Raw genomic sequence first — 22647 nt, 5'->3', positions numbered from 1 at the left:
CTCCAGGGACATTTAGAAATGTAAAATACAGAACACATTTGGGACTCATGAGGACCCCTGATACTATTGCTGGTGTAGCAAGACATCATGAAGGTTTTTATATATTTTACAACGGATGATGATAATCCAAAAGGGTTCTGTCACTTGTAAAACAAAACCGGATCTTTATCAAATGAACTAGGTGCAAAGGAGCAGAACACTTCCACGTTTCATGTTCCTTCCACTGATGACATAATGGTTGTTGAGAGAAGGTATGACAGAAAATTCACAAGCACCATCTCACCGGGGACAGGCCAAGACACTCCTGGAAATTAACATCTATTGACCTGTCTGTGTCTTCTGCCCAGATGCTGTGGTCTAAGTTACTGTACTCATTTCTTCCACTCTAAGATAAAAGTTTGGGATTCTATGCTACTTGGTGCTCTTCCTCTGTCCCAGAGATTCACAGCTGGTGAGACCAGCAGTTCTTGAGCTGTGTGCAGCAGTGCCACATGCAATAAAACAGAAGGTTCAGGTTTCATTCCTGCCTTTTTTTCTGCAGACATAGAAATACTGGTAAACTTGCTAAACTTCTCCATCATACTACCAGCACTCAGTGTTCTAGAGACCATGGGGCAGACTCTCAAGCTGACAGGTGACTCCTCCTTGGATGCAGTGTCAGCTCCTATCACAGTGACTTGCTGCTGTGCTCTGTCAGCTGTTCTTGCTAAAAGGAGGGAATCGTGATGTGTCATATGTGACTGTGCCTAGGCTGCTTCTAGGCCTGAGCTAGTATAGGAGCACAGCATCATACTCTGGCATGTGAATTTTCTACCTAGACTCTCCATTAGCTGATTTCTTCAGCTCACTCCCTTTTACAGTGCAGACATAACTGGAAGGACAGCTGGGAAACTTTTTCATGTCCCAGGAGTGGGCAATGGCTTTAACAAACCTATGTGCTACCCCATCAGGACAACAGAGATGTGCTCATAGACAATAAGCAAAGGAATAGTTCCCACTTAATTTTACCTCCATTCCTCCTCATAGCAAGTAAGGCTGGGGAGCCATTTTGGCTAAATTTTCTGAATATTAATCACTGGAGAATAAAGCTAGGAAACAAATGTTCCTGATGCTGAAAAACTTCAAGGAATAGTTTAGACATAATCCAAAATTAACATCAGTTCCTCTTCAACTCTTGTCTTCCTTCTTTTTCTTTCTACAGAAAGGATGCAGTCCCCAAACTGGGTAACTATGCATTTGTTCCATGAATTGAAAACTGGAGATTTCCATGCCCTGTTGCAATCTGCATACACAGGAGAGTTAAATACTATTCTGGGACTCCATTTTAGAAGCTTCTGCTGCATGTAAATAACCCTGGCACCTCTGTGTCATGAAGTCCTTGAGAATGAGCCAAAAAAACCCTTCTGACTGCTATATGAATCAGTCTCTCAACTCCCAGTGACACTGAGCGTATATCTGATCCCAGCCAGAACCTAAGCTCTGTTTCTTCTGTGGAATCAACCCAACCTTTGATTTCTCCTGTAACCTTCAGAAATGACTGAAGAAGTGACATACGCAGACCTGAAGTTCGTGACATTGGAAAAATTACAAACCAAGGACATCCAGACTGCCAGAGCAAAAGGTAGTGTTGATGTTGGGGACAGTTCTCCACAGGGCAAACTTTCACCTTGGATAATATTTTTATGTGGCACTCAGAGGAGATTGTCACCTACGTGTTTCAGCTCAGTTTCTGGGAGACGTTTGGACTCAAATCTTCAAAGAAATTGAAGGGACAGAAAAACGGCAGGATGTTAAAAAGAATGGAAGTCTGGAGAAAGGGGAAAAAGTGCTTGAAATTGAGAGACTTAATAAATTTGTGGGATGCAGTTAAGGAAAAAAAAGCATGTTCAGGCTAGATATCAAGTGTCAGGTCCTGGAAGTTAGTGAAGTAATCTATCTAAGGAACCCTGTAAAAGTCTTTCGACTTTAATCATTTAAATATGAGTAACTGAAATAAATGCTAAGAAAAGCAGGTTATATCTCAGGGGGAGGAGCGGATGGACAAATACATTTTTGTACTTAAAAATCATAAAAAATATGCTATCTAGCTTCACAGAGGACACCAAGGGAGGTGGGAATGTGGCTGATCCCAAATCTGTATTCTGTACTCTACACGTTAGTGCTTTAAAATTGCTCTGTATGAAAGGTATGAGAAAAACAAAGAGATTTTATGTTCCAACCTGAATAACCAAATGAATTTATTAGGCTAGCAGATTAAAGAGCTCTTTCTGAAAGAAATTTTCCCTTATTAGCTAGCCTGTGATTATTTCATACTCATTTTTCAAGTGTTCTTTTTATTTTATATTTGGAGGTTGAAGCTGAATTCCTAGTATTCTAGTAGGGTTAATCCCAACTGTTAGGTTAGAGGGTTAGGGAACACAGGAGATAAAAGACAGAAGTATCAGAGGCAGGTATCCCAGTTATTTCTGTTGGTGACCTCAACATAATTTAAGTATTCTCACTGAAGTGTTGTATTGGAGTCTACCAAAAGTCATGAATCACAAGATTCATTCCCAGTTTGGCAGGTTAGGCACCCAAAAGTCAAAATACACCAATACCTCGCAGCATATGAAAATTTTGACCATGTTTTGAGCCCAAATGTTTCCTTGATGGTCTTTTCACACACGTGAAAGTCTATGCTGTTTAGCTTTATTTATTCAATTTGTATTCTCTTAATACTTCATGGCTAAGCTAAGCTCTATGGCCTACTCACTTCTTAGCCCCAAATTCTTGAGCTGAACTGGTCACGGCCAAATGGCAGGACAATTTTTTAAATGTAATACCACTTACTGGTATACTGGAATCTCAGCAATTTACGGGGCAGAGTACTGGTCATGTTGTCTTGTGCAAGGTAGGATCTGGAGACATAAAGATGAGAGGTGACAGTGTCCAGTTTTGGGATCCTCAGTACAAAAGTCACGGACATGCTGGAGATAGTCCGAAGAAGGGCTATGAAAAGGAGTAAGGGAATGAAGTGTATTATATATGAGGAAAGGCTGAGAAAGCTGGGACTCTTCAGCCTGGAGAAGAGAATGCTCGGGGTGGTGGTGTGTATTTGTGTGGTTCTCTTTAATGTATGTAAATACCTGGAAAGAAGCTGTAAACAGGACAGAGCCAGGCTCTTTTCAGTGGTGCCTACTGCCAAGACAAGAGGCAATGGGCACATACTGGAACACAGGAAGTTTCTTCTCAACATTAGGAGACATTTTATTGTGAGGGTGCCTAAGCACTTGCACAGGTTGCCCAGAGAGGTTGTGGAGACTTCTCCTGTGGAGGTATTCAAACGCCATTTGGTCATGGTCCTGGGTCACCTGCTTTAGGTGTTCCTGCTTGAGCAGAAGGGGATGAACCAGACGACCTCTAGAGGTCCCTGCCAGCCTCAGACATTTATTGATTCTGTGCCTGTTCTTGATGCTTTCCTTCTTTTTGTGTATCTCAGATTCTCGCAGTCGATCTTCCTGTTGGCAACTGGCTACAATGGCACTTGGGGTCGTCTGCCTAAGTTCAGTGGCAGCTACAGGAGTTTTGGCAGCCAAGTGTAAGTATGGTCACAGAAGGGGTGGTCAGAGCTGTATGAACAACTAGAAGCAATTTAAGGAAAATGATTAGCCTAAAGAATTAATGGAGAAAAAAATGATCCCTTTCTGGAAGAATTTACCCACTCAGGAGACTCCACAGACATCAAAATCATGATGGAGTACGTGTCAGGATGTAGATATGTCTTATGAAGTACACACAAAATGTAGGTAGGTCAAGTATATTTGGTTTTGGGGAGAAATATGCGTCTTTGGTAAGTTTATTTGGGTGACATTGAGCTCTTTGCCTTTAATATTAATGGAACAAATTCATTCTTGTTTCACTGTCATTCAAGTCATCCTGGTCTGCCATGCTGTGCGTGAAAGGGATGAAAACTTCACCCTGCAAAAGGCAATTATGGAAAACCTCAGCCAGCAGTTGGAACACCTCCAGGCTCAGAATTTGAACTTGTCAGAAACTGTAAAGCAACTTGCCACCTCCAGAGGTACATACTGGTGGGAAGAAGGTGATTCCACCTCATGGTAACCACAAATATGATTGTTTTCTATCAAAAATATTGAAAGGAAAATTCAAAATCTCTAAAATTGCTCTGAATTATTTCTTTGGAAAATTAATTTCTGGTGAATCAATGAAAAGACTGCATTTCCATTTCTTAAGTATCAGTCTCTTTGAAGTATGCTTATTGAATTTTTGTAATGGACCTTTTTTAAATCCTAAAGCAAATAAACATTTTAATTCAGAAAGTACCCCAATGATGATACTTTTGTTTTTATATTAAAAAAAAGTGTTTTCAATAGGCAAATTCATTGATGCCACCATTCCCCCTTTGTTGTTGTCAGTTTCAGCAAATTATAATTAAAAAAAGTGGTGGAAAATTCCCACTAGTGCTAGTTTTCTGGAATGCTTTGACTGCTCAAGACAGCTTCATTCTGTTACGTATTAGTGGATGCAGCAGAGCAAATACTGATGACCTCTACCAAATGGGATTGGAATCACTGGCGTTAACAGTTTACAGACCATATCCAGAGGGTATATTTTAACTTGTGTAAAATAATGGTTTGAATCTTTAATATTGAGTGGGCTTAATATGCTAGATTGTCACATAGTGGAGGGAAGAGAATCATTATAAATGAAAGGCTTGTGAAAGAGTGACAAGATTATTGTCTTTGTAAAAGTCTGCATTTGAATTTAACAGAAACCAGAAGCTACTTGTAAGAATCAAGTGCACTGTGCTGTGCTATCTGTTGCCATCCAGCATCAAGTCCCCGTATTCCCAGCTGGTACTGAGTTGTTATAATATCAAATTGCCTTGTGAACTGCAAAACAATAGTCATGATCCACCCAGTAGTTTGGACCCAGTTCCCAGAGTTCTCCAAAATATTTTATCTGGCAGGTCTTTTTGCCGCTTGTGATTATTTCTGTTTCCAACTAGAAAAGGGATTTTCTAGATTGTGCAAGAGTGGTGGAAAAATTAAATATTTTGAATTCTTACCGGCTTCAGTATTACCCAGGGTCCCAACAAGCAGCTAACAGAATAGTGTGGCAGAATGAGCCAAAGTCCAGCTGTCAGAAAGGTATTTTTGGAAGAACAATGGGTGCAATATCTTTCACTTTGACTGGCCATCACTATCTGCCATCTGCATGCTGAATCCATAGCATATATGAAATGGTGCCAGAGAAGTTCCAGTATAAGTTGCTTTGCAAAGCATATAGGAGGGAAAAGCTGACCCTTAAGTTGTTAGCAAGAAACTGAAAGTTCACATGAATAGAGATGACCCCATATGACTGAAAGTCTAGGTTCCCTCTACCTGTATGTCCACCTAGATCCATGTCTCTGTGAACATAACTCAATCGTCAAAATTTCCTCTAGTTGTGCAGTACTAGCACTCTCCTACCAGCAGTTATCCCATTGCATGGAGAAGAAAAAGAGTACCCCAGCACTCCATCTCATTGTGAAGCTGGAAGGCTTCAAATACAGTGCAAAAATCAGTCATTATCAGTTCTACAGTTCTGGATTTCATACACATATTTTCACGTGCTTTCTGCTCATATTCTGAAAATCTTTAGTATTTGTTTATCTGATTTTAATTTTGAAATGTTATTCTGGTCTTCTGGCAACTGTGTTTATAAAGTCTCCCCTGAAGACGTGAATTTAGCTGCAGAATGAAAGAGGAGTTGCTGCTTCTCTGTGATAGAGAGGCTGTGCACTGCTCTTGTGATCTTGCAGAAATCCGCTAGACTAGAAGAGACTGCCATCACTGACAAAGCTGATCAGGTGCTGTTTTGTTTTCAAGGATATAAATGTACTCCTTGTCCTGAGACCTGGCTGCAGTATGGGGAGAACTGTTACTACTTTTCAAAGGAATGGAAAACTTGGCAAGAAAGCAAGGCTCGGTGCTCTGCTCTGGAGTCCAGATTTCTTAAGATAGAGAGTAAGAAAGAACTGGTAAAGATTCTTTTTTGTTGTTCATTCTTCTTTCTAAGTACATGCACTACATCTAATGTGGTCTGAACAGTCACTCCATCTTTCTGCTGGAGCAGTATGCTATGGCATGCATGTGCTGGACCAAGTTGCAAAAACTTGGTCCCTGCCTCTTTGAAGTCACTCTGCTTGTACTGTGGCTGTACTCTCTCTTACACATCTTCACTGACTTCAGGAAAGTTCATTGAGACACACCAGCTTGGGTCTACATCTAGATCCTCACCCCACCTCAGGTCAAATATAATTGAGCTAGTACTCGTTAGCTTTAGAAGGGTGTTAGAACGGGGTCATTATCCTATATCCTTTACCCAGCTACGTGCAGTCTGTGGTTATCTCAGTGACCATTTTAGCTGATAACTGCTAAAGGCTCTCAGCAGGTTCATTTTTCTTATCTCCAAAATAGCACTTACTGCCAGGAGTAGGAGGCACTGCCCAGAGTCACTTGCAAAACAATGTCTATTACACACAGGTGTGAATACTTCACTTTAATTTCCTTCTTTCGTTTTCCAAATCATAGGCCGTTATGAATGAAGCAGGGATGTGATTCACAGGCTTCATATTTATTTCTGTACAGGACTTTGTAATGCAATCGGCACAGTCTTACAGTTCGTATTCTTTCTGGACTGGTCTGTCTCACAATGGATCTGAGGGGCCCTGGCTATGGGAGGATGGATCAGCTTTCTCCATGGATCTGTAAGTGACTATGCAGATAGGAACAGACCAAGGCCATGCATATTTCTTGTGAACCAAAGGCAGGAGCCTTTAGCCACCACTTAGTACTCAGCTGCCCATCCCCACAGTTTGTCATCAGATTGTTCATCACTTGTTTATTCATCCAGACAAGCCTCCATAAAAGAGTTTATATGCTCGTGTGGGTCAAATAGGTAGCAGCCATCATGAATTATTATATTAGTCTGTGGAATTTTTCATGGGATGGTGAAAATCTTTGTTATTTTTTTCACAGGTTTCAGATCCAAGAAGTCAGCTCAAGTCCTTTCCTAGAGTGTGTGTGGCTTCAAGGTTCAAACATAGGCACTGCACAGTGTGGTGAATACAAATTTTGCATTTGTGAGAAAATGGTGGATCCTGCAGTGATTGAGCAAGTGAACTACTTAGACAGGCAGTAGTGTGCAGAGCTTTGCAGAAAGCCCCACCCTGTGATATGCTGTTGCAGGGACAAGTTCTGACCCTGGGTTTGCAATAAAGACAAAGAGTCTGAGCTCAGGTTAGCATAATGTCAGAGATACTATAAGCTTGTCCTCTGGTGATGCACATCAGCCAGGCTCCTTTTTTTTTTTTTTTTTTTTTTTTTTTTTTTTTTTTTTTTTTTTTTTTTTTTTTTTTCCCAGCAACTTAATTCCCTCTTTTTTCTTTCAGGCCTTGTGTTCTTGTGTAACCAGTTCTATCCACTTCTTATATATTCCATTCTAAGTGAAACAAAATTAAGTACATGATTCCAGAACTCAATTTTATGGATTGATTCATATCACCCACAATCTGTAATCAATGTACATTAGCTAGGACAGCACATACATGTTTTCAAAATGCATCCATTGGGTAATCACACATGACTGACACGAATGCCCATTTTTCAATAAAATGCCAAATATTTAATTTCAGTCCCTACCAGCTGGTAACTGGATGGTACAAAGAAATCCAAGCCTATATTAAAAGACAAATAAAAATACTACTAGTTCTATTGGTTAGAGAGTAAAGTTTTGAAATGAGATTGCATCCCCTATAGGCTCATAAACCAGAAAGCAAATACAGAATACATCTTTATTGAGGAAAGTCACCAATTTTTAATGCCAAGTGTGCCAGTCCAACTGCTAGTGGATTCTGCTTCATCAGGTATTAGGGAAGAAGGCACATTCCTCTAAGACATCTGTCTTAATAATTATCTATGTCACATCTGATCCAGTTCTTTGATATCCCAAATCCATTTTCTATCCTGTTCTAGAATTTCACAACTGAAATAAATATTGCTACAACTGACCTTTTCTGTAGTGTCTTCTTGGTATGTCACTGCACACAGTAGGCTGAATAACCACCAAAACAAGGCCTTTATAATGATGCAGCAGAGATGTTCGAAGTCCCACAGGAACAGACAGGTTTATGTTTTGGGACTTCTGTTCTTGTGTGTATTTTGTTCTAATTTGAGCCATTTGATGAAAATTGGACTATAAGTTCCTAGATATGGCAGTATCTCGGCAGGCTTATAATTATGATTATTTCAGACTTGAAGCTGTGCATTGGAACACTGCAGTAAGAACAGCCAACAAGTGTGCTTCATTCCTTACTAGATGAGTATTTAGCAATATGGCAATGATCTTAGTTATCTTAATTATGGGTATGAAGAAGTAATTCAGAGGAGCCAGGACAACAGAGTGTCTTGTGTCACAGTTATCTCATAGTCTGGAAATGCTGCTTATTCTAAGTCTAAGCACGGGGCCTCAGCAGCAGTGGAGATGTTACCTGGGATCCCATCACTTACCACTTACCTGTCTACAGGGGATGCAGGTAAGATGTGAAGGATGGAAGGAGTAATCCATACAGGACTGTTGTACTAGGACATGCTGCGAGGCCCCATGTTACAGCCCTTGACTATACAAGAGTCTCCTAAGGATCACACCATGAGGAAGCAGGAGAGCCCTCACTGAGGGGGCTGGTATGAGGAGGAGACTGGAAAAGCTTGAAAAGTGGGTCCACATAAACCTAATGAGGTTCTACAAGTCTAAGTGCAAGGTGATGCAGCTGCTTCAGGGCTATCCCAGACATGGGTACAGAGTGGGAGAAGAATTCATTGAGAGCAGCTTTGCAGCAAAGCACTTGGGAGTTCTGGTAGACAAAAAACTCGGCATGAGCCAGCAGTGTGTGCTTGCAGCCCAGAAGGCCAACTGCATGCTGGGCTGCATCAACAGAGGGGTGGCCAGCAGGTCGAGGGAGGTGATTGTCCCCCTCTGTTCTGCCTTGTGAGGCACTACCTGGAGTACTGCATCCAGATGTGGAGCCCCCAGCACAAGAAGGGTGTGGATCTGTTAGAGGGGTTTATAAAAAAGATGGAGAACAACTCTTTCATTGAGCAGACAGTGACAGGACAAGGGAGAAAGGATTTAAAATAAAAGAAGGGAGATTTAGATTAGGTGTTAGGAAGAAATTCTTCACTCAGAGGGTGGTGAGGCACTGGAACAGCTTGCCCAGAGAAGCTGTGGATGCCCCATCCCTGGAAGTGTTCAAGGCCAGGCTGGATGGGGCCCTGGGTAACCTGATCTAGTGGGTGGTGTCCCAGCCCATAGCAGGGGGGTTGGAACTAGGTGGTCTTTAAGGTCCCTTCCAACCCAAGCTGTTCTATGATTCTATGATAAGATTCTATGAGCTGAATCAGTGAGCAAAACTGATGCGAGAGCACTGGGGAGAGGACCAACAGGAATTCATCATCAGGCCAGGAAGAGCAGCTTGTCTGGACATAGGGTCAAAAACCAGGGAGGGGAACTCTTGCAAAGACTTTCTGCCAGAGTAGTGGTTGATTGTTGGGCTCTGGCTGAGGGAAAAGTGTCACTTGAGCTGCAGAAAGCATTTAAAACTGACAAAGATCAGAAGGCAGAATCCAATCATATCTTCAAGTGAACTGAGTCATTTCAAGTCTAGTACAATGCTCTTAGACAATTTTTTTTTACACACTGAAAAAGACAGAAGGAGAAAGATTTTTTTATAGCCACCACTAGAATAGTAATTGTTTGCTGTTTGTTGTAGCCATAAGGTATTAGCACAGCTAGAGCCTTTAATTTTTTTGTATCCTTGATGTTAATTTTTGATAAAAAAATCTTGACTGTATGACTAGCCTTTTCAGCTTGATATGATGCCCATTAAAATAGGACTATAAACACTGTATGCATACTACCTTGTCACAAAGTATACCTTCAGCTTATAAGCTGCTCTCAGTGCTTCTTGGTAAATTATTTCCTTACTGTACCCAACCTGAATACTCATCCCAATAGATCTACCAAATTAATCAACTTCATAGTACTTATGTGTTTTAATGACAAATCTTTCTTCTCACTTTGTTTTCTTATGATATAGAGTAATAGAATCATAGAACAGTTTGGGTTGGAAGGGATCTTAAAGATCATCTAGTTCCAACGCTCCTGACATGGGCAAGGATGCCACCCACTAGACCAAGTTGCTCAAAATCCCATCCAACATGGCCTTGAACACTTCCAGGGATGGGGCACTCACAACTTCTCTGGGCAACCTGTTCTAGTGCCTCACCACCATCATAGCAATGAATTTCTTCCTTATATCTAATCTATATCTACCGTCTTATGGTTTAAAGCCATTACTCCCTGTCCTATCAGTACACTCCCTGACAAAGAGTCCCTCCCGAACTTTCCTGTAGCCCACTTTAGGTATTAGGCTGCTATAAAGTCTCCCTTGGAGCCTTCTCTTCTCCAGGCTGGACAACCCCAACTTCTTCATCCTGTCTTCATAGGAGCAGTGCTCCAGCCCTCTGATCATCTTCGTGTCCCTCCTTGTGGCCCCAGAGCTGAACACAGTTCTCCAGGTGGGGTCTCATAAGAGCAGAGTAGAGGGGGACTGACAATCACCTCCCTCAGCCTTCTGGCCTTGCTTCTTTTGATGCATCCCAGGATGTGGTTGGCTTTCTAGATTGCAAGCACACATTGCTGGCTCAGATTGAGCTTCTCATCAACCAGCACACAAGTCCTCCTCAGAGCTGCTCTCGATCCATTCTCTGCCCAGCCTGCATTTGTGCTTGGGATTGCCCCAGCCTAGATGCAGGACTTTGCACTTGACCTTGCCAAACCTCATAATGTTCATACAGGCCCACTTCTCAAGCCCGTCAAGGTCCCTCTGGATGGCATCCCTTCCCTCCAGCATGTTAACCGCACCACATAGCTTGGTGTCATATTGCTTTCAGTTGCTCATAGGTGTTTTTCTTCATAGTGCTTATTTGTTTTAAAGACAAATTATTCTGCTGACTTTGTTTTCTTATTTTTATTTTGGTTGCATTGTATTGACATGTAGCTGCACAAGTGTCTTATTTCTTGGCAAACCTCAGAGATGCAATGTAGAATAAGGTGTCACAGTTTTACTTATTAATGAGTTTTCTTCTCTCCATTGAACTCCTCTTTACCCTTGCTGACAGACAAACAGTAAACCATTTCGATCATAAAAACATAAAGAAATCTAAGTGGGAAAATATATTCTTGCAGCAAGATTCCAGTTCTCACATTATCAGAGATAATATGTCTCTGAATTCATGCTTATAAACAGAAGCTGTTGTCTTCAGACATCAGGACTTGCAAAATACACTGCCATTTTTCAAGTTGCACAGCCACATGGTACATGGAAAATGATTCTCAGTCAACTCTTCTAAGGACTGCTGCAAGAACAAGGAAACAATGGTAGAAGTACACGATTAAGTGCTGACTTAAGCATCTGTCCAGGCCTGAAACCCACAAACTTGTAACTGACCTGTTTTTTTCATGTCTTACTGAGAGAAACAGAACTGCTTTTCATGACTTTGAGGACGAGCATTTTAGATCTATTTTCCATGCTGCGATTAGTTTGTTAAAAATGAATTACTGAATATATCACACATTATTTCTCCTATATATTCATTATAGGGAACTTGCAAGTATTGCGTGCTTGTACAATTTGGGTTTTTAAAGTAGCTTTACAAGTGTGCTAATTTTTAGACATCATGATTCCCCTGAATGTTCTGAATTTGCTGCTGCAAATAAATTTTTATTCAGAGGAAAATTATCTTAAGCATCTTGCAATTGCAACCTCAGAACTTATAATTCTCTGGAATTTCCTGAGTAATATACATATATATTTTCTGATGATAATTTATTTTTAGTTATATAGTTAATTTCTTGCAGAACTGTATCTGAACATCTCCAATTACTTGTTAGTCAATCCATACTCAGTATAATTATTCAACCAATTACCCTACAGATATTGACATTTTCATTTACATGGCAAAAGAATTGGGTTTGTGTCTAGTCATTGTGAAGTAAACACAAAGACAATCCAAATTCCCTGCAGTCATAGCCAAACCACTAAATATATAATGATTTGTAAATATAAGGTTAACCCACAAATTACCCACTTGCTTTATCTATAAAGGTTAACAAAGTCTTGTGTCAAAGCAAAGTTTTTTATAGAGGTTATTAATGCATCCCAAAAAGTATTTCTGAGCAATATACAGAGGTCTTTGTATTTCATTTGTTTAATTTATCTTTTTAACACTAAAAAATGTAAGAGCTAGATTAATTCTTTTCTGCTTCCCTGTCCGCACAAAGTTAGCCATCACTAAGCAATTTCTTCAAAAAGTAGATGGGTAATGTGGCATATTACAGCTAATATGCTCTGTAACCAGCCCCTGACTGTGCAGTGGTTAGCAAAGCTTTGTCATGGATTTGAAAGAATAACATATCTTCACCATACTTGTTTGCAGTCTTCTTTAAGAAGCAGAAAGAGTCTGCCACTGTTAGTATAATCATCAGATAAAGAACAGATTATCCTTGAAATCACTGAAATGAGTACTATAGCCAGTTCAGAATTTAAGTGTCTAGACAGAAGAGAATGTGACAGAGACTTTTGGCTTCAATGGTTCATCAAGTAACAAAACAAACAAACAAACAAACAAAACAGATGTCTTTTAAAATATTCACATTTAACAAGCATTTTATTGAGTAGAAGGACAAACATGATCAGCATCTTTGACTACACTGACTGTTGGTCATAAGCTGTTGTGCAAACTAACATAGACAGTCATATCCTGTTCCGCAGTTCATTGTCCATTAGTCAGTGAGCACAAATCAGCTTAACTGCACAAACTTCTTTTGATAGGATTGGGTGAAACTGGGATTTAATTTTAAGCTGCAGAAATAGTGCTACAAGAGAAGCAGTACACTCAGTTGTGTTGTGCTAAAAGTTGGCTGCTGTGATTCACTCTACCTTTCTTGCAGTCAAAGAAGCAACAGTTCTAGCCTAACACTTTTCAACCATATCTTAGTAAATGTGGTTTTGATTTGCCCTCACTCAGCATAAACCAGATGTCACTGTTTAAATCACTGGCTTACAATGATAAAAAGTCAATATAAGAGTTTTATCTGGCCACAAGAAGAGAATACAAAATCCCTAATATTTGATCTTTCTATTGTTCTCACTTGTACTGATTCCTGCTTGGTAAATTCCCTCCATGAACTGCTGAATTGCAGAAGAACAAGAAAAGAATGAGTAAATACAGATGCATATTTCTTTGGGGGAAATTTGGAGTCAGTGGATTGCAATCACACATCTGCCTGCTATCCTGAAAACTTACGTACCCACTCTACTCCTCACCACTCTGAAAACCCACCAGAAAATTGAGAAGAAATAAATGTTTACTCCATCTGTAGAAAGGCCACCCTTTTATTTTCTGATTTCAAACAAAGAGTTGCAAAATATTCTTTCACAGAGAAAGACCTACTGAGTCTGATTAAGCTATCAACAAAAGAGTCAGTATTTCCTCCCTATTCAGTATTTCCTGTGTTTTCTTTCTCTCATTTTCTAGATTTATTGGAACTTTTTCCTGCATAAACACCAAACAAACAGACTCAACCGAAATGTGGAATTGGAACACACAATTAGACCACATTGAAATGCGCAAAGTGCATAGGTGACCTTTGTGGGTAGGACCTTTCTTGGAGATGGATGCTGAAACGACCATGCTGCAATCATATTTACTGCTGTTTATAATGTCAAATAAAGTTGAATTCTGGACACAGCACAAATTATGGTGCAAATATTTAATGGGAACAGTATACATGAAAACCAGTATTTTGTAGCAGAAAGTAAATAGATAATTAATCAACTTGCCTATGCTGTGAAGGCAAAAATCTTACGCATTTCAAAAATCTGTATTTTGAAGTATAATATTGCAACCCAAGGAAAGAGAGCAGTTTCTTCTGCTGTATGATTGTGTCATGAATATCATAGAATCATAGAATCATTAAGGTTGGAAAAGACCTCCAAGACCATCTGGTCCAACCACCTCCCCTACCACCAGCGTTATCACACATTCATAGACCAAGAAGTGTCATTGCTGAATGTGGTGGTTCAAGCTGCATCCCTATGCACACTGTAGACAAATCAAATTTCTAGTAGACTGTAAGTGTCATAGAAAGACATAAAAATATATTTTCAATTTTGTCTGCTCAAATCTGTTTTCCAACATGAAGAAAAAACCTCAGTCAATTTCAAACTTAGAACAAAACCAAAGGAAGTTCCCTAATCAATGTTCCTACTCAAAAGTAGCAAGCTCTATTAAATTATCAACCTCTTTTGAACACAGCCACATGAGTATCACACTGAGGTTTTCTGAGACTAGTGTATATAAATTTAAGCTCTTGAATCAACCATAGAACTACAGACTCAATAGATGGTTTATGTTGGAAGGAACCTCTGGAGGCCATCTGGTCCATCCCATCTGCTCAAGCTGAGATACCTAGAGACAATTGCCCAGGATCATGTCCAGATGGCTTCTGAGTATCTTCAAAGGGCCAGACTCTGCAACCTCTATGTGCAAACAGCACCAGTGCTTAGTCACCTGCATAGTAAAGAAGGGCTTCCTGATGTGAGAGGGAACATCCTGTGTTTCGGTTTGTGCCCGTTGCCTCTTGTCCTGGCACTAGGTACAACTGAAGAGAGTGTAGCTATGTCTTCTTTTCAGCTTCTTTCCAGGTATTTAAATACATTGATAAGATTCTCCTAGGCCTTATATTCTCCAGGCTGAAGAGTCCCAGCTCTCTCAGCCTTTCCTCATAGGAGAGTTGCTCCAGTCCCTTCATTATCTCTGTGGCCCTCTCCAGTATGTCCATGTGTCTCTTGTACTGAGGAGCCCAGAAATGCGCACAGTACTCCAGGTGTGGCCTCATCAATGCTGAGGAGAGGGGAAGTAATACCTTCCTCAAATTGCTGACAATACTTTGTCTAATGTAGCTCATGATACTAACAGTCTTCTCTGTGGCAGGGGCACTTTTCCAGCTCATGTTCAACTTGGTGTCCATCAGGACCCCAGGACGTTTTCTGCCTACCTTCTTTCCAGCTGTTTTGCCCCCAGCATATATTGGTGCATGGGGTTGTTTTTTTTCTCCCCTGGTGCAGGACTTTGCATCACTCTTTTGAGCTTCATGAGGTCAGCCCCTGTCTCCAGCTTGTTGAGGTCCCTCTGACTGTCAGCACAACCATATGGTCACCTCTCCTTCCAGTTTTGTATTATCTTCAGAGACGCAGAGGGTACACTCTGCTCCATCATCCAGATCATTAATAAAGAGGTTAAACAGGACTGGATTCAATATTTACCACTGACATACACTGTTAGCTAGTGGTCTCTGACTAGACTTTACAACACTGATCACTTTCTTCTTGGGCTGGCTGTTTAGCCAGTTTTAAATCCACCCCCGTGTCTGCTCATCCAGCCCATACATATCTTCTTTATGAGAATCTTATGGGAGACAGTGTTGAAAGCCTTACTGAAGTCCAGGTAGACAATGTCCTCTGCTCTCTCCTCATCTACCAGCCAGTGATTTCATTGTAGAAGCTTATGAGGTTGTTCAAGCATGACTTCCCCTTGGTGAAAGCATGCTGAGTACTCCTGATCACATTCTTGCCCTTCATGTGCTTGGAAATGGTTTCCAGGATTATGTGCTCCATCACTTTCCCAGGGACTGAGGTGAGTCCGACTGGCCCTGGGTCTCCCTTCCTGACTTTCTTGAAGATAGGAGTGATATCTGCTTTCCTCCAGTCCTCAGGCACTCTCTCAGTAACCACGATCATTAAAGAGTTTTTGAAGGTGATCTTGCAACAGTGACATCTTCCAGCTCCCACAGCGCTCATGGGTGCATCCCATCAGAGCCAATGGATTTATGTATGTACAGTGTGCTTGTGTTCCCAGACCAGAACTTCTTCCTTGCTCCAGACTTTCCCTCTACATTCTGGGACCTGGTATGCATCAAGGCCAATCTTGCTTGTAAAGACTGAAGCAAAGAAGGCATCCAGTACCTCAGCTGTTTCCACCTCTTATATAATCGAGTCCACCGTCTCCTTCAGCAGTGGGTCCATATTTTTCCATCTACATTTTGTCACCCAGAAGCCCTTCCTGTTGTCTTTGACATCACTGGCCAGAGTGAGTTCCAAATGGGCTCTGGATTTCCTAACCTCATCCCTGTCTCTGTATTACTCCCAGGTTACACATCCGTGTATCTACCCTCTCTGCGCTTTCTTTTTGTGTTTGAATTTGGCCAGGAACCTCTAGTTCATCAAATGTCTCCTGGCATTTTTGCCTGAATTTCTGCTCATTGGGACAGACATCTCTTGAGTTTGGAGAAGGTGACAGCTGAATATCAACTAGGTATTTTGGACCCCTCTTCCCTCTAGGGCCCTATGTGTTAGCTAAAGAGATGGAGATATTCCCTCTTAGTTGAAGACCAATGGTCTTAGGATGGCAATCTTGGAAATATCCAGTCAGTATTTCCATTCTCCCTGCATAACGGCTATGGCAATTATGATAACAGCATACTGTTTATTAACACTTATTTAACAATGACTTCTGGGCCTTCATGGAAGATCACATTATTGCATGTAGAGGAAAAGCGTCATTACCTGGATCTAAAATTTGAACATACTTAAAATTCATATTCCCCAGCCGAGAGGAGGATGAGGGTGCTAACTGATGTTTTGCAGCTAAGCAGCAAACAAAGAAGCCACACATATTTGAGTAGTAAAGGAGCGGAGTGTTTGCTTTGGAGTTTTAGAGTAATTTAGAATAACTGAAAATTGGTGCATTGAAGAGAAAACTGTAAATAGTTAAGAGTTTTTGGAGGTGAATGTATCTTTGTAAATAGAAGTGAGAAAAGACATCATAAGAGTAAAGTCAAATGGGCTAAAAGAAGAGCCCTGGTAGAAATGGATATATAAGAAATTCTAACCAGTGACAAGAAGCAGCCCCACAAACCTTTACGCTTCTGAGTTATTTGGCTATGTTGACATGCTTGAGATTAACAGCTTTGCTAAGGTTCAGGTTTCTGAGCTAGACAGATGAGGCTAATATCTTGTCTCTGATTCATAAATATTTGTTATTGCTGATTCTATTTATCTGGAAAGGCTTCCTTTCTCTGTTATATTTTAGTGTATGTGAAGGATAGACTGCTTTGAATTTCTATTAAACATTATTTTACATCATCTTTTTGAAAAATCTGAAAATGACAATCTTCTTCATATGCTTCCAGTTCTCCTTCTGCTGATCAGAAGAATATTTTTAGATCAACTGGACTGCTGCCTTTTCACAGATCCAAGGATATTTCTCATAACAATCCTCACTGTAAACTTTTAATTTACGATAGTATAGGTACGCACAGTTTTTCTTAGAGGACAAATCAATCCTGGGAAAAGGAACAAAAACCACCATATTGTTAAAAACTCACGCATACGTGTTTTGTACAAAGCATAAAGCCCTTTTGGATGATCATACTTATTGTAAAATTTGCACAGTCATGCAAGTTCTTCTACAAAATGTTGAAGAACATGACATAAAACTCAAGTCAAGGCAGTCTCCCACCTTCCTTCAGTGCAAAGATGTAAAAAAAAAAAAAAAAAAAGAGCATACTCAAAACAGAAAATAGCACTAATTCCTCACCAGTCATCCAGTCATTATTGACCCTCCAACAGTTGATTTATACAGTGGTAATTTGAGTCTGAAAATTGAATAACAGTGGTCTGCCCAAACAGAAGCCAGATCATTTAGCCTGATATCTACTAGCCACAGGAATTGCAAGAGTTTGCAAGACAAAATGAGCATATATTCCTCAGGAGGCACTGTAGAATTTTCAGTCAGAAAATGTTGGTCCTGCCTGTGACAGCTCTCCAGTTTGATGAGGACTCTCATATTACTGCACACAGTGGTCACTTCATGTAGAACAGAATAGGAATTCATTTTTCCCCACAGTTTAAATAAAGGAGAAAAAGCTTGAATAAGCTGATGATAATTTACAGAAAAAGTAAATGGGTTCTTTTCACATTGACTATTGTTACGTAATAAGGGTTTGAAAAGTTGATGAAAGAGATAAGTGAATTTGGGATAACTGTGGCTGAGTAGAAAAGGCATGTGCAGGAAGGTTGTGCATGAGGCAGTCTATCTTGAAAGAAGTGTGGGTTACTTGCTTTAGAGCTCATGGGATGTTTCATAAAGAGAATGGGTTTAAATAGTGAGAGGAGTCACTGATTGCACTGGTTCATTTTTTCTTTCTCTTGCTTTCACTTCTAGTTTTCTAAAACTCTCTTTATCTTTTTCAGGGATTCCAAATCTATAATAGTATTTTAATTCTGAAAGTGTCTGTGGCTGTATTCTGCATTGAAACTTTGCCATTAATAGGATTATTTATTTTTCCCTCCTCCCTAAATGCACAGGGATGATATTGTGCAAGAAGAGATTAAAAACTACCAATCATATAAGTTCAGAAAACCTACCAGTCCATCCTCTGTGTAGAAAGTTTTGTATCATCCATCCAAGACCAGCCATCAACTCCATAGGATAATCCAGTCCAATACGATTGTTTTTGTAATATATGAGACATTCTGATCTATGAAAAATGCAAAACCTTTAGCACCAAGGAGTTTGTGGGTGTGGTTTTGCTTAAATAGCTTCTCCTGAGAAGAGGTAATCAAAGAAAGAACCAAAAGAGATAGGTAATTTGACAATGATATTCTGAAGTCGTTATCTGAACATTCTGAACTTCATAACATAGTTTCCAGGAGACAGTGTCTTTATTTGACATGCAAACAGGAATCTTTTGTGTCTGGCATCTTTACAAAATATAAGACCAGGGCAACAATTCTCTCTAGAACTCTATTACTTAGAGTATTCAAAGAGATTTTCTGAATTGAAAATCATCACTTCTAACTTTCTCAGGATTCAAGACGCTTGCATCCAATGACTGTCTGAATAACATCCCATGTTATTAGCTTCCTCATCATTATACTTTTATGATTAAATGCTCTTCAGTCCACATTGCCTCAGACCCTGGGGACAGTATGTCTATTAATGTATATCTTAAAGAGGTATTTGCTGAGTGGTGAAGAGTTTTGAATAGTTGATACCATTGCAAAGAAATACCAGTATGATAGGAACCGTACCAACTTGCTTTTCTTTTTCAGTGTAAGAAGGGTGGAATTCTGAGAAAAGCAAAAGTCTTTACTTTCTTGCCATGTTGCCTCCTTTTCTGAAATGTAGAAACAGGTGTCACCTCCAATCCATTTCCAGTTTACAGGGCACAGTGAACATGCTGGTCCTAGAACAGTAAGAAACCATCAGTCCCTTATAAATAACCGAAGGAAGAGTAGAGAAATGTACACTTATAGGCCTGGAAAGTCAAAGATACGTAGAGCTGAAATGCATATGGCACTTTATGGGTCATATCTACACTCATTTTTTATTTTTTTATTTTTTAGGTCATTATTTAATTTCCTATAATATATAACACCCTTATTTAACTATGTAAGACTTAACATACACTTCAGGCTGTGTGAACGGTAGTTCTACTTACTGTTGTTCTTAATGTTCGTGTCACCCACCGAGCATAATCTCTCTTTTAGTCCTTGCAAGTTTTCATTGTGTTCCACAGGTGCTTGAGAACCTCTGAGACCTGAAGTTTATAAAGATATTCTCCAGTGAGACAAAAAAAGTTGTGATGATACTGCATGATATATGCGTCATCATATTTTGCAAATTTACTTTTTGCAGCTGTGTGTTTACTTACAAATCTGATGCTACAGTGTCACATATGGTGAGGAAACTAACAGATGTGAAAACAACGGATAAAAAGATTCCCAAGTTTTAAATGTATTTTAGTCACTGTTCCATTACAGGTCACTTGACAACCTAATAAAAAACTAAAACAATGCAAAAGAATATGCTTAGCAAGGAGCATCTTGAACTAATCATGTTGATTTTAAAGGAAGACTTTTGATACTTTAAAAAAACACCCTAAAACTCCTAAGGTTCTAAATATAATTCATGTTGAAAAAACCTTTAACTCTTGGTTAAACTTTTCTGAGGAAGGCAGGAGGTTTATATATATATATATTTATATATGTATATCAGGTGTACTTAGATATTAGCTTTTGGCAGTAATGGGTCAGAATGACGATGTCCAGGTTCTGCAATAAGAAGTTATGTACAGTCATGTCACATGATAAAAGCTAATATAAAATATGAAGGTCTTCAATTCTTTTGCACATCTCAGGTAAGCTGGAATAACAGAGTGAAACAGACAGACAGTGAGATTTCCTCACGAATCTGAGTGTTAGAAGTATGTCCCTTTTTTAACATACTTATGTGAACTAATTTAAGACAGTAGTCTTCCAACGCAATAGGTGTCCAATCAAGGAGAAAAGAACTGCTGCCCCAGTAGAGTAAAGAGGCTTGAACAACAAGAGAAGAGGAAAAGAGAAACATCAAACTGATTTATAAAAGTCAATATTAGAATTTCATAATTGAATTCTAATTAGTAAATAAAAGAGTGATAGATGGATGAGGGTAGAATCCATTTCTCCCACTCTTTCAAAAATACACAACCTTGATTTCTATATCCTTGCTCTGGGCACAGGTCCAGAACTGCCTTTAAAAATACTTCCTCAAAGACCTATGCACCAAGCTGCAGTGTTTATTGCAGGCAAATAGGAAGATGGGGAAGAACAGTATACGTGAGGAGGCTGAATTATGACTGTCCTTTTTTGCAATCGGTCTGCCACTTTTCTTCAGTGCAGTTATTCCCAAGGTGTTAATATGAATAAAGGAATACAGTAGGTTTCAACACTTACCTAGGACTATCATTCCTATGATGAGGGCCAGGCACAGTACAAACAAAGTGAAGATAGCTGGCAACCATACAGCCAAGGGAAGAGATCGCCCTGGGAGAAACCAAAAATTTACGTGATAGCAGGCACTCTGTACAGTAACCCTCACAACCCTCCCCCCTTCCAGGAAAAGCCATTTGTTGGCTTTCAAAGTATTTACCCTTCTTGGATATATTATATTTTAAGGATCAGCTCAAATAAAAGTTGTGAAGAACATGAAGCTCTCTGCAGTGCATCTGTTAAAGGGGTCTGTTTGAAATGAGTCACTGGAAGTATATAGTTTAAACAGAACAGGTAGGGGATTCCTTGCCTTTAGAAAATGATGAGACTATGAAAACTTGTAGTGATCCTATGGCTTAGAATTAGGTGATGTTCCCGCTCTCCCTGGCAATACTTTATTATTCTTCTGTGCCAGAATAAAGTAAGGAAATATATCCATATCATCTTTCACTTTGCACAAATCCTTTCTACTCTCAGTGTACACAGTTCTCAGACTGCATGCTAGCTCTGGGTTGAAGTCTGGTTAAGGAAAATCCTGGAGTTGAAAACATCTACTGAAGTTATGCTGTATGCAAAAGTTCCTGAATGTTTCCATCAACAAATGGACATGGGAATGCAATATGAAAGACCTTTCAGCACATGAAATATTTAACTCAGGACTGAAATACCTAGTTTAGCCCATATGGAGATATGGGAATTGAAGAAGAGAAATAATATGACGTGCATTCAGGCCCATTGTTATCTTATCCCTTCTGGCCTCAAAAGCTATTAATCATAAAATCTTCCTAAAAATTTAAGGTTCAGATGACAAAACATGGAAGCATTTTTTGTTTTGTTCTTTTTTTTTTTTTTGTCAGATTATCTTGTCTCTGTAGCAATTTCCTGAAATAATGTAAAACAATAAATAAAACTAATCACATTAGCACCGATTCCCATATTCCAGAGTTTGAACCTGAAGCCATCTGTCTTTTTCTACAGAAATTTAGGGCAAGTAACAGCAGTAATTTCATTCTATGTATTGTCACATCCATGCACGCTTATTTTTATTGGACAAAACCATGTAAATAGTGCACAGAAATAAACATTAAGCCTATAAATACATATTTTTCTCATTTACTTATCTGGACAAGAGAGATCATTCCTGTTGTCTACTATAGCACAGAAAGTTCAAGAACAGGTGTCAGTCATACCTTGGTTGATGTTCACAGACATGTAGTGTCTGGATGGATGCTGTGGCAGGTGATTTAAATGAGAGTATCCATCCTCTTCTGTGTTCATGTTCAGTATCTGAGAACTCATTCGTGGTTCAATAATGATCCTCTTAAAAGACAGACCAAATGTTTTGTGAAGGAGAAGCAAAGAGAAAAGCAGAAAGAAGGAAGAGAGAGGAGAATGAGTCACACTTCAAGTTTCCTGAGTCAAGTTATTCATATTCAAGTACTATGTGTGACTCCTCCTTTTCCTCCCTCAGGGGAAGGAATCCTCCCTTTCTGCTCAACACATCTCAGCTAGATTCTGCCTCCCCAGGTCTAGAGACACATAGAAATGACATGAGTCCCAGTCATTTTATGGCTTCATAGTATCACTCTTTTCCAGTGAGCCTTCCCATGACTTTCATCCCCTTTGAAATTTTCACATTTTGAAACAGAACAAACACCTTCAATTCT

General features: G+C 39.7%; 2 protein-coding genes across 10 annotated transcripts; one reads left to right on the top strand and one right to left on the bottom strand.

Annotated features, from left to right (window-relative positions):
- The first annotated feature begins 1526 nt into the window (after positions 1-1526).
- Positions 1527-7185, top strand: LOC118247782 (C-type lectin domain family 1 member A-like). Its single transcript, XM_050711730.1, has 6 exons — positions 1527-1621; positions 3479-3577; positions 3911-4060; positions 5871-6022; positions 6633-6751; positions 7023-7185. Exons 1-6 carry the CDS (start codon positions 1534-1536, stop codon positions 7183-7185), a joined length of 771 nt encoding a protein of 256 aa, XP_050567687.1. The 5' UTR covers positions 1527-1533.
- Positions 7186-11056: 3871 nt separating this feature from the next.
- LOC118247726 (C-type lectin domain family 1 member A-like) lies at positions 11057-22412 on the bottom strand. 9 transcript variants are annotated; one of them, XR_004778534.2, is made up of 6 exons: positions 22171-22410; positions 20945-21034; positions 19669-19767; positions 19259-19413; positions 18593-18772; positions 11057-11459 (listed from the first exon to the last, which is right to left on the bottom strand). XR_004778534.2 is itself a non-coding variant. In XM_035545951.2 (6 exons), exons 1-6 carry the CDS (start codon positions 22277-22279, stop codon positions 11450-11452), a joined length of 573 nt encoding a protein of 190 aa, XP_035401844.1. In that variant the 5' UTR covers positions 22280-22409; the 3' UTR covers positions 11057-11449. The 9 variants fall into 9 exon arrangements, 4 of the variants coding, with proteins under 4 accessions (XP_035401844.1, XP_035401843.1, XP_035401842.1 ...); XR_004778536.2 differs by having other exon boundaries at positions 11057-11456; XM_035545951.2 differs by having other exon boundaries at positions 11057-11456; positions 18593-18705; positions 22171-22409.
- Positions 22413-22647: the final 235 nt, after the last annotated feature.

The sequence above is a fragment of the Cygnus atratus genome, chromosome 1, assembly GCF_013377495.2.
Source record: "Cygnus atratus isolate AKBS03 ecotype Queensland, Australia chromosome 1, CAtr_DNAZoo_HiC_assembly, whole genome shotgun sequence".
In the NCBI taxonomy this organism is placed as follows: domain Eukaryota; kingdom Metazoa; phylum Chordata; class Aves; order Anseriformes; family Anatidae; genus Cygnus; species Cygnus atratus.
This window is presented reverse-complemented; position numbering and strand designations above follow the sequence as displayed.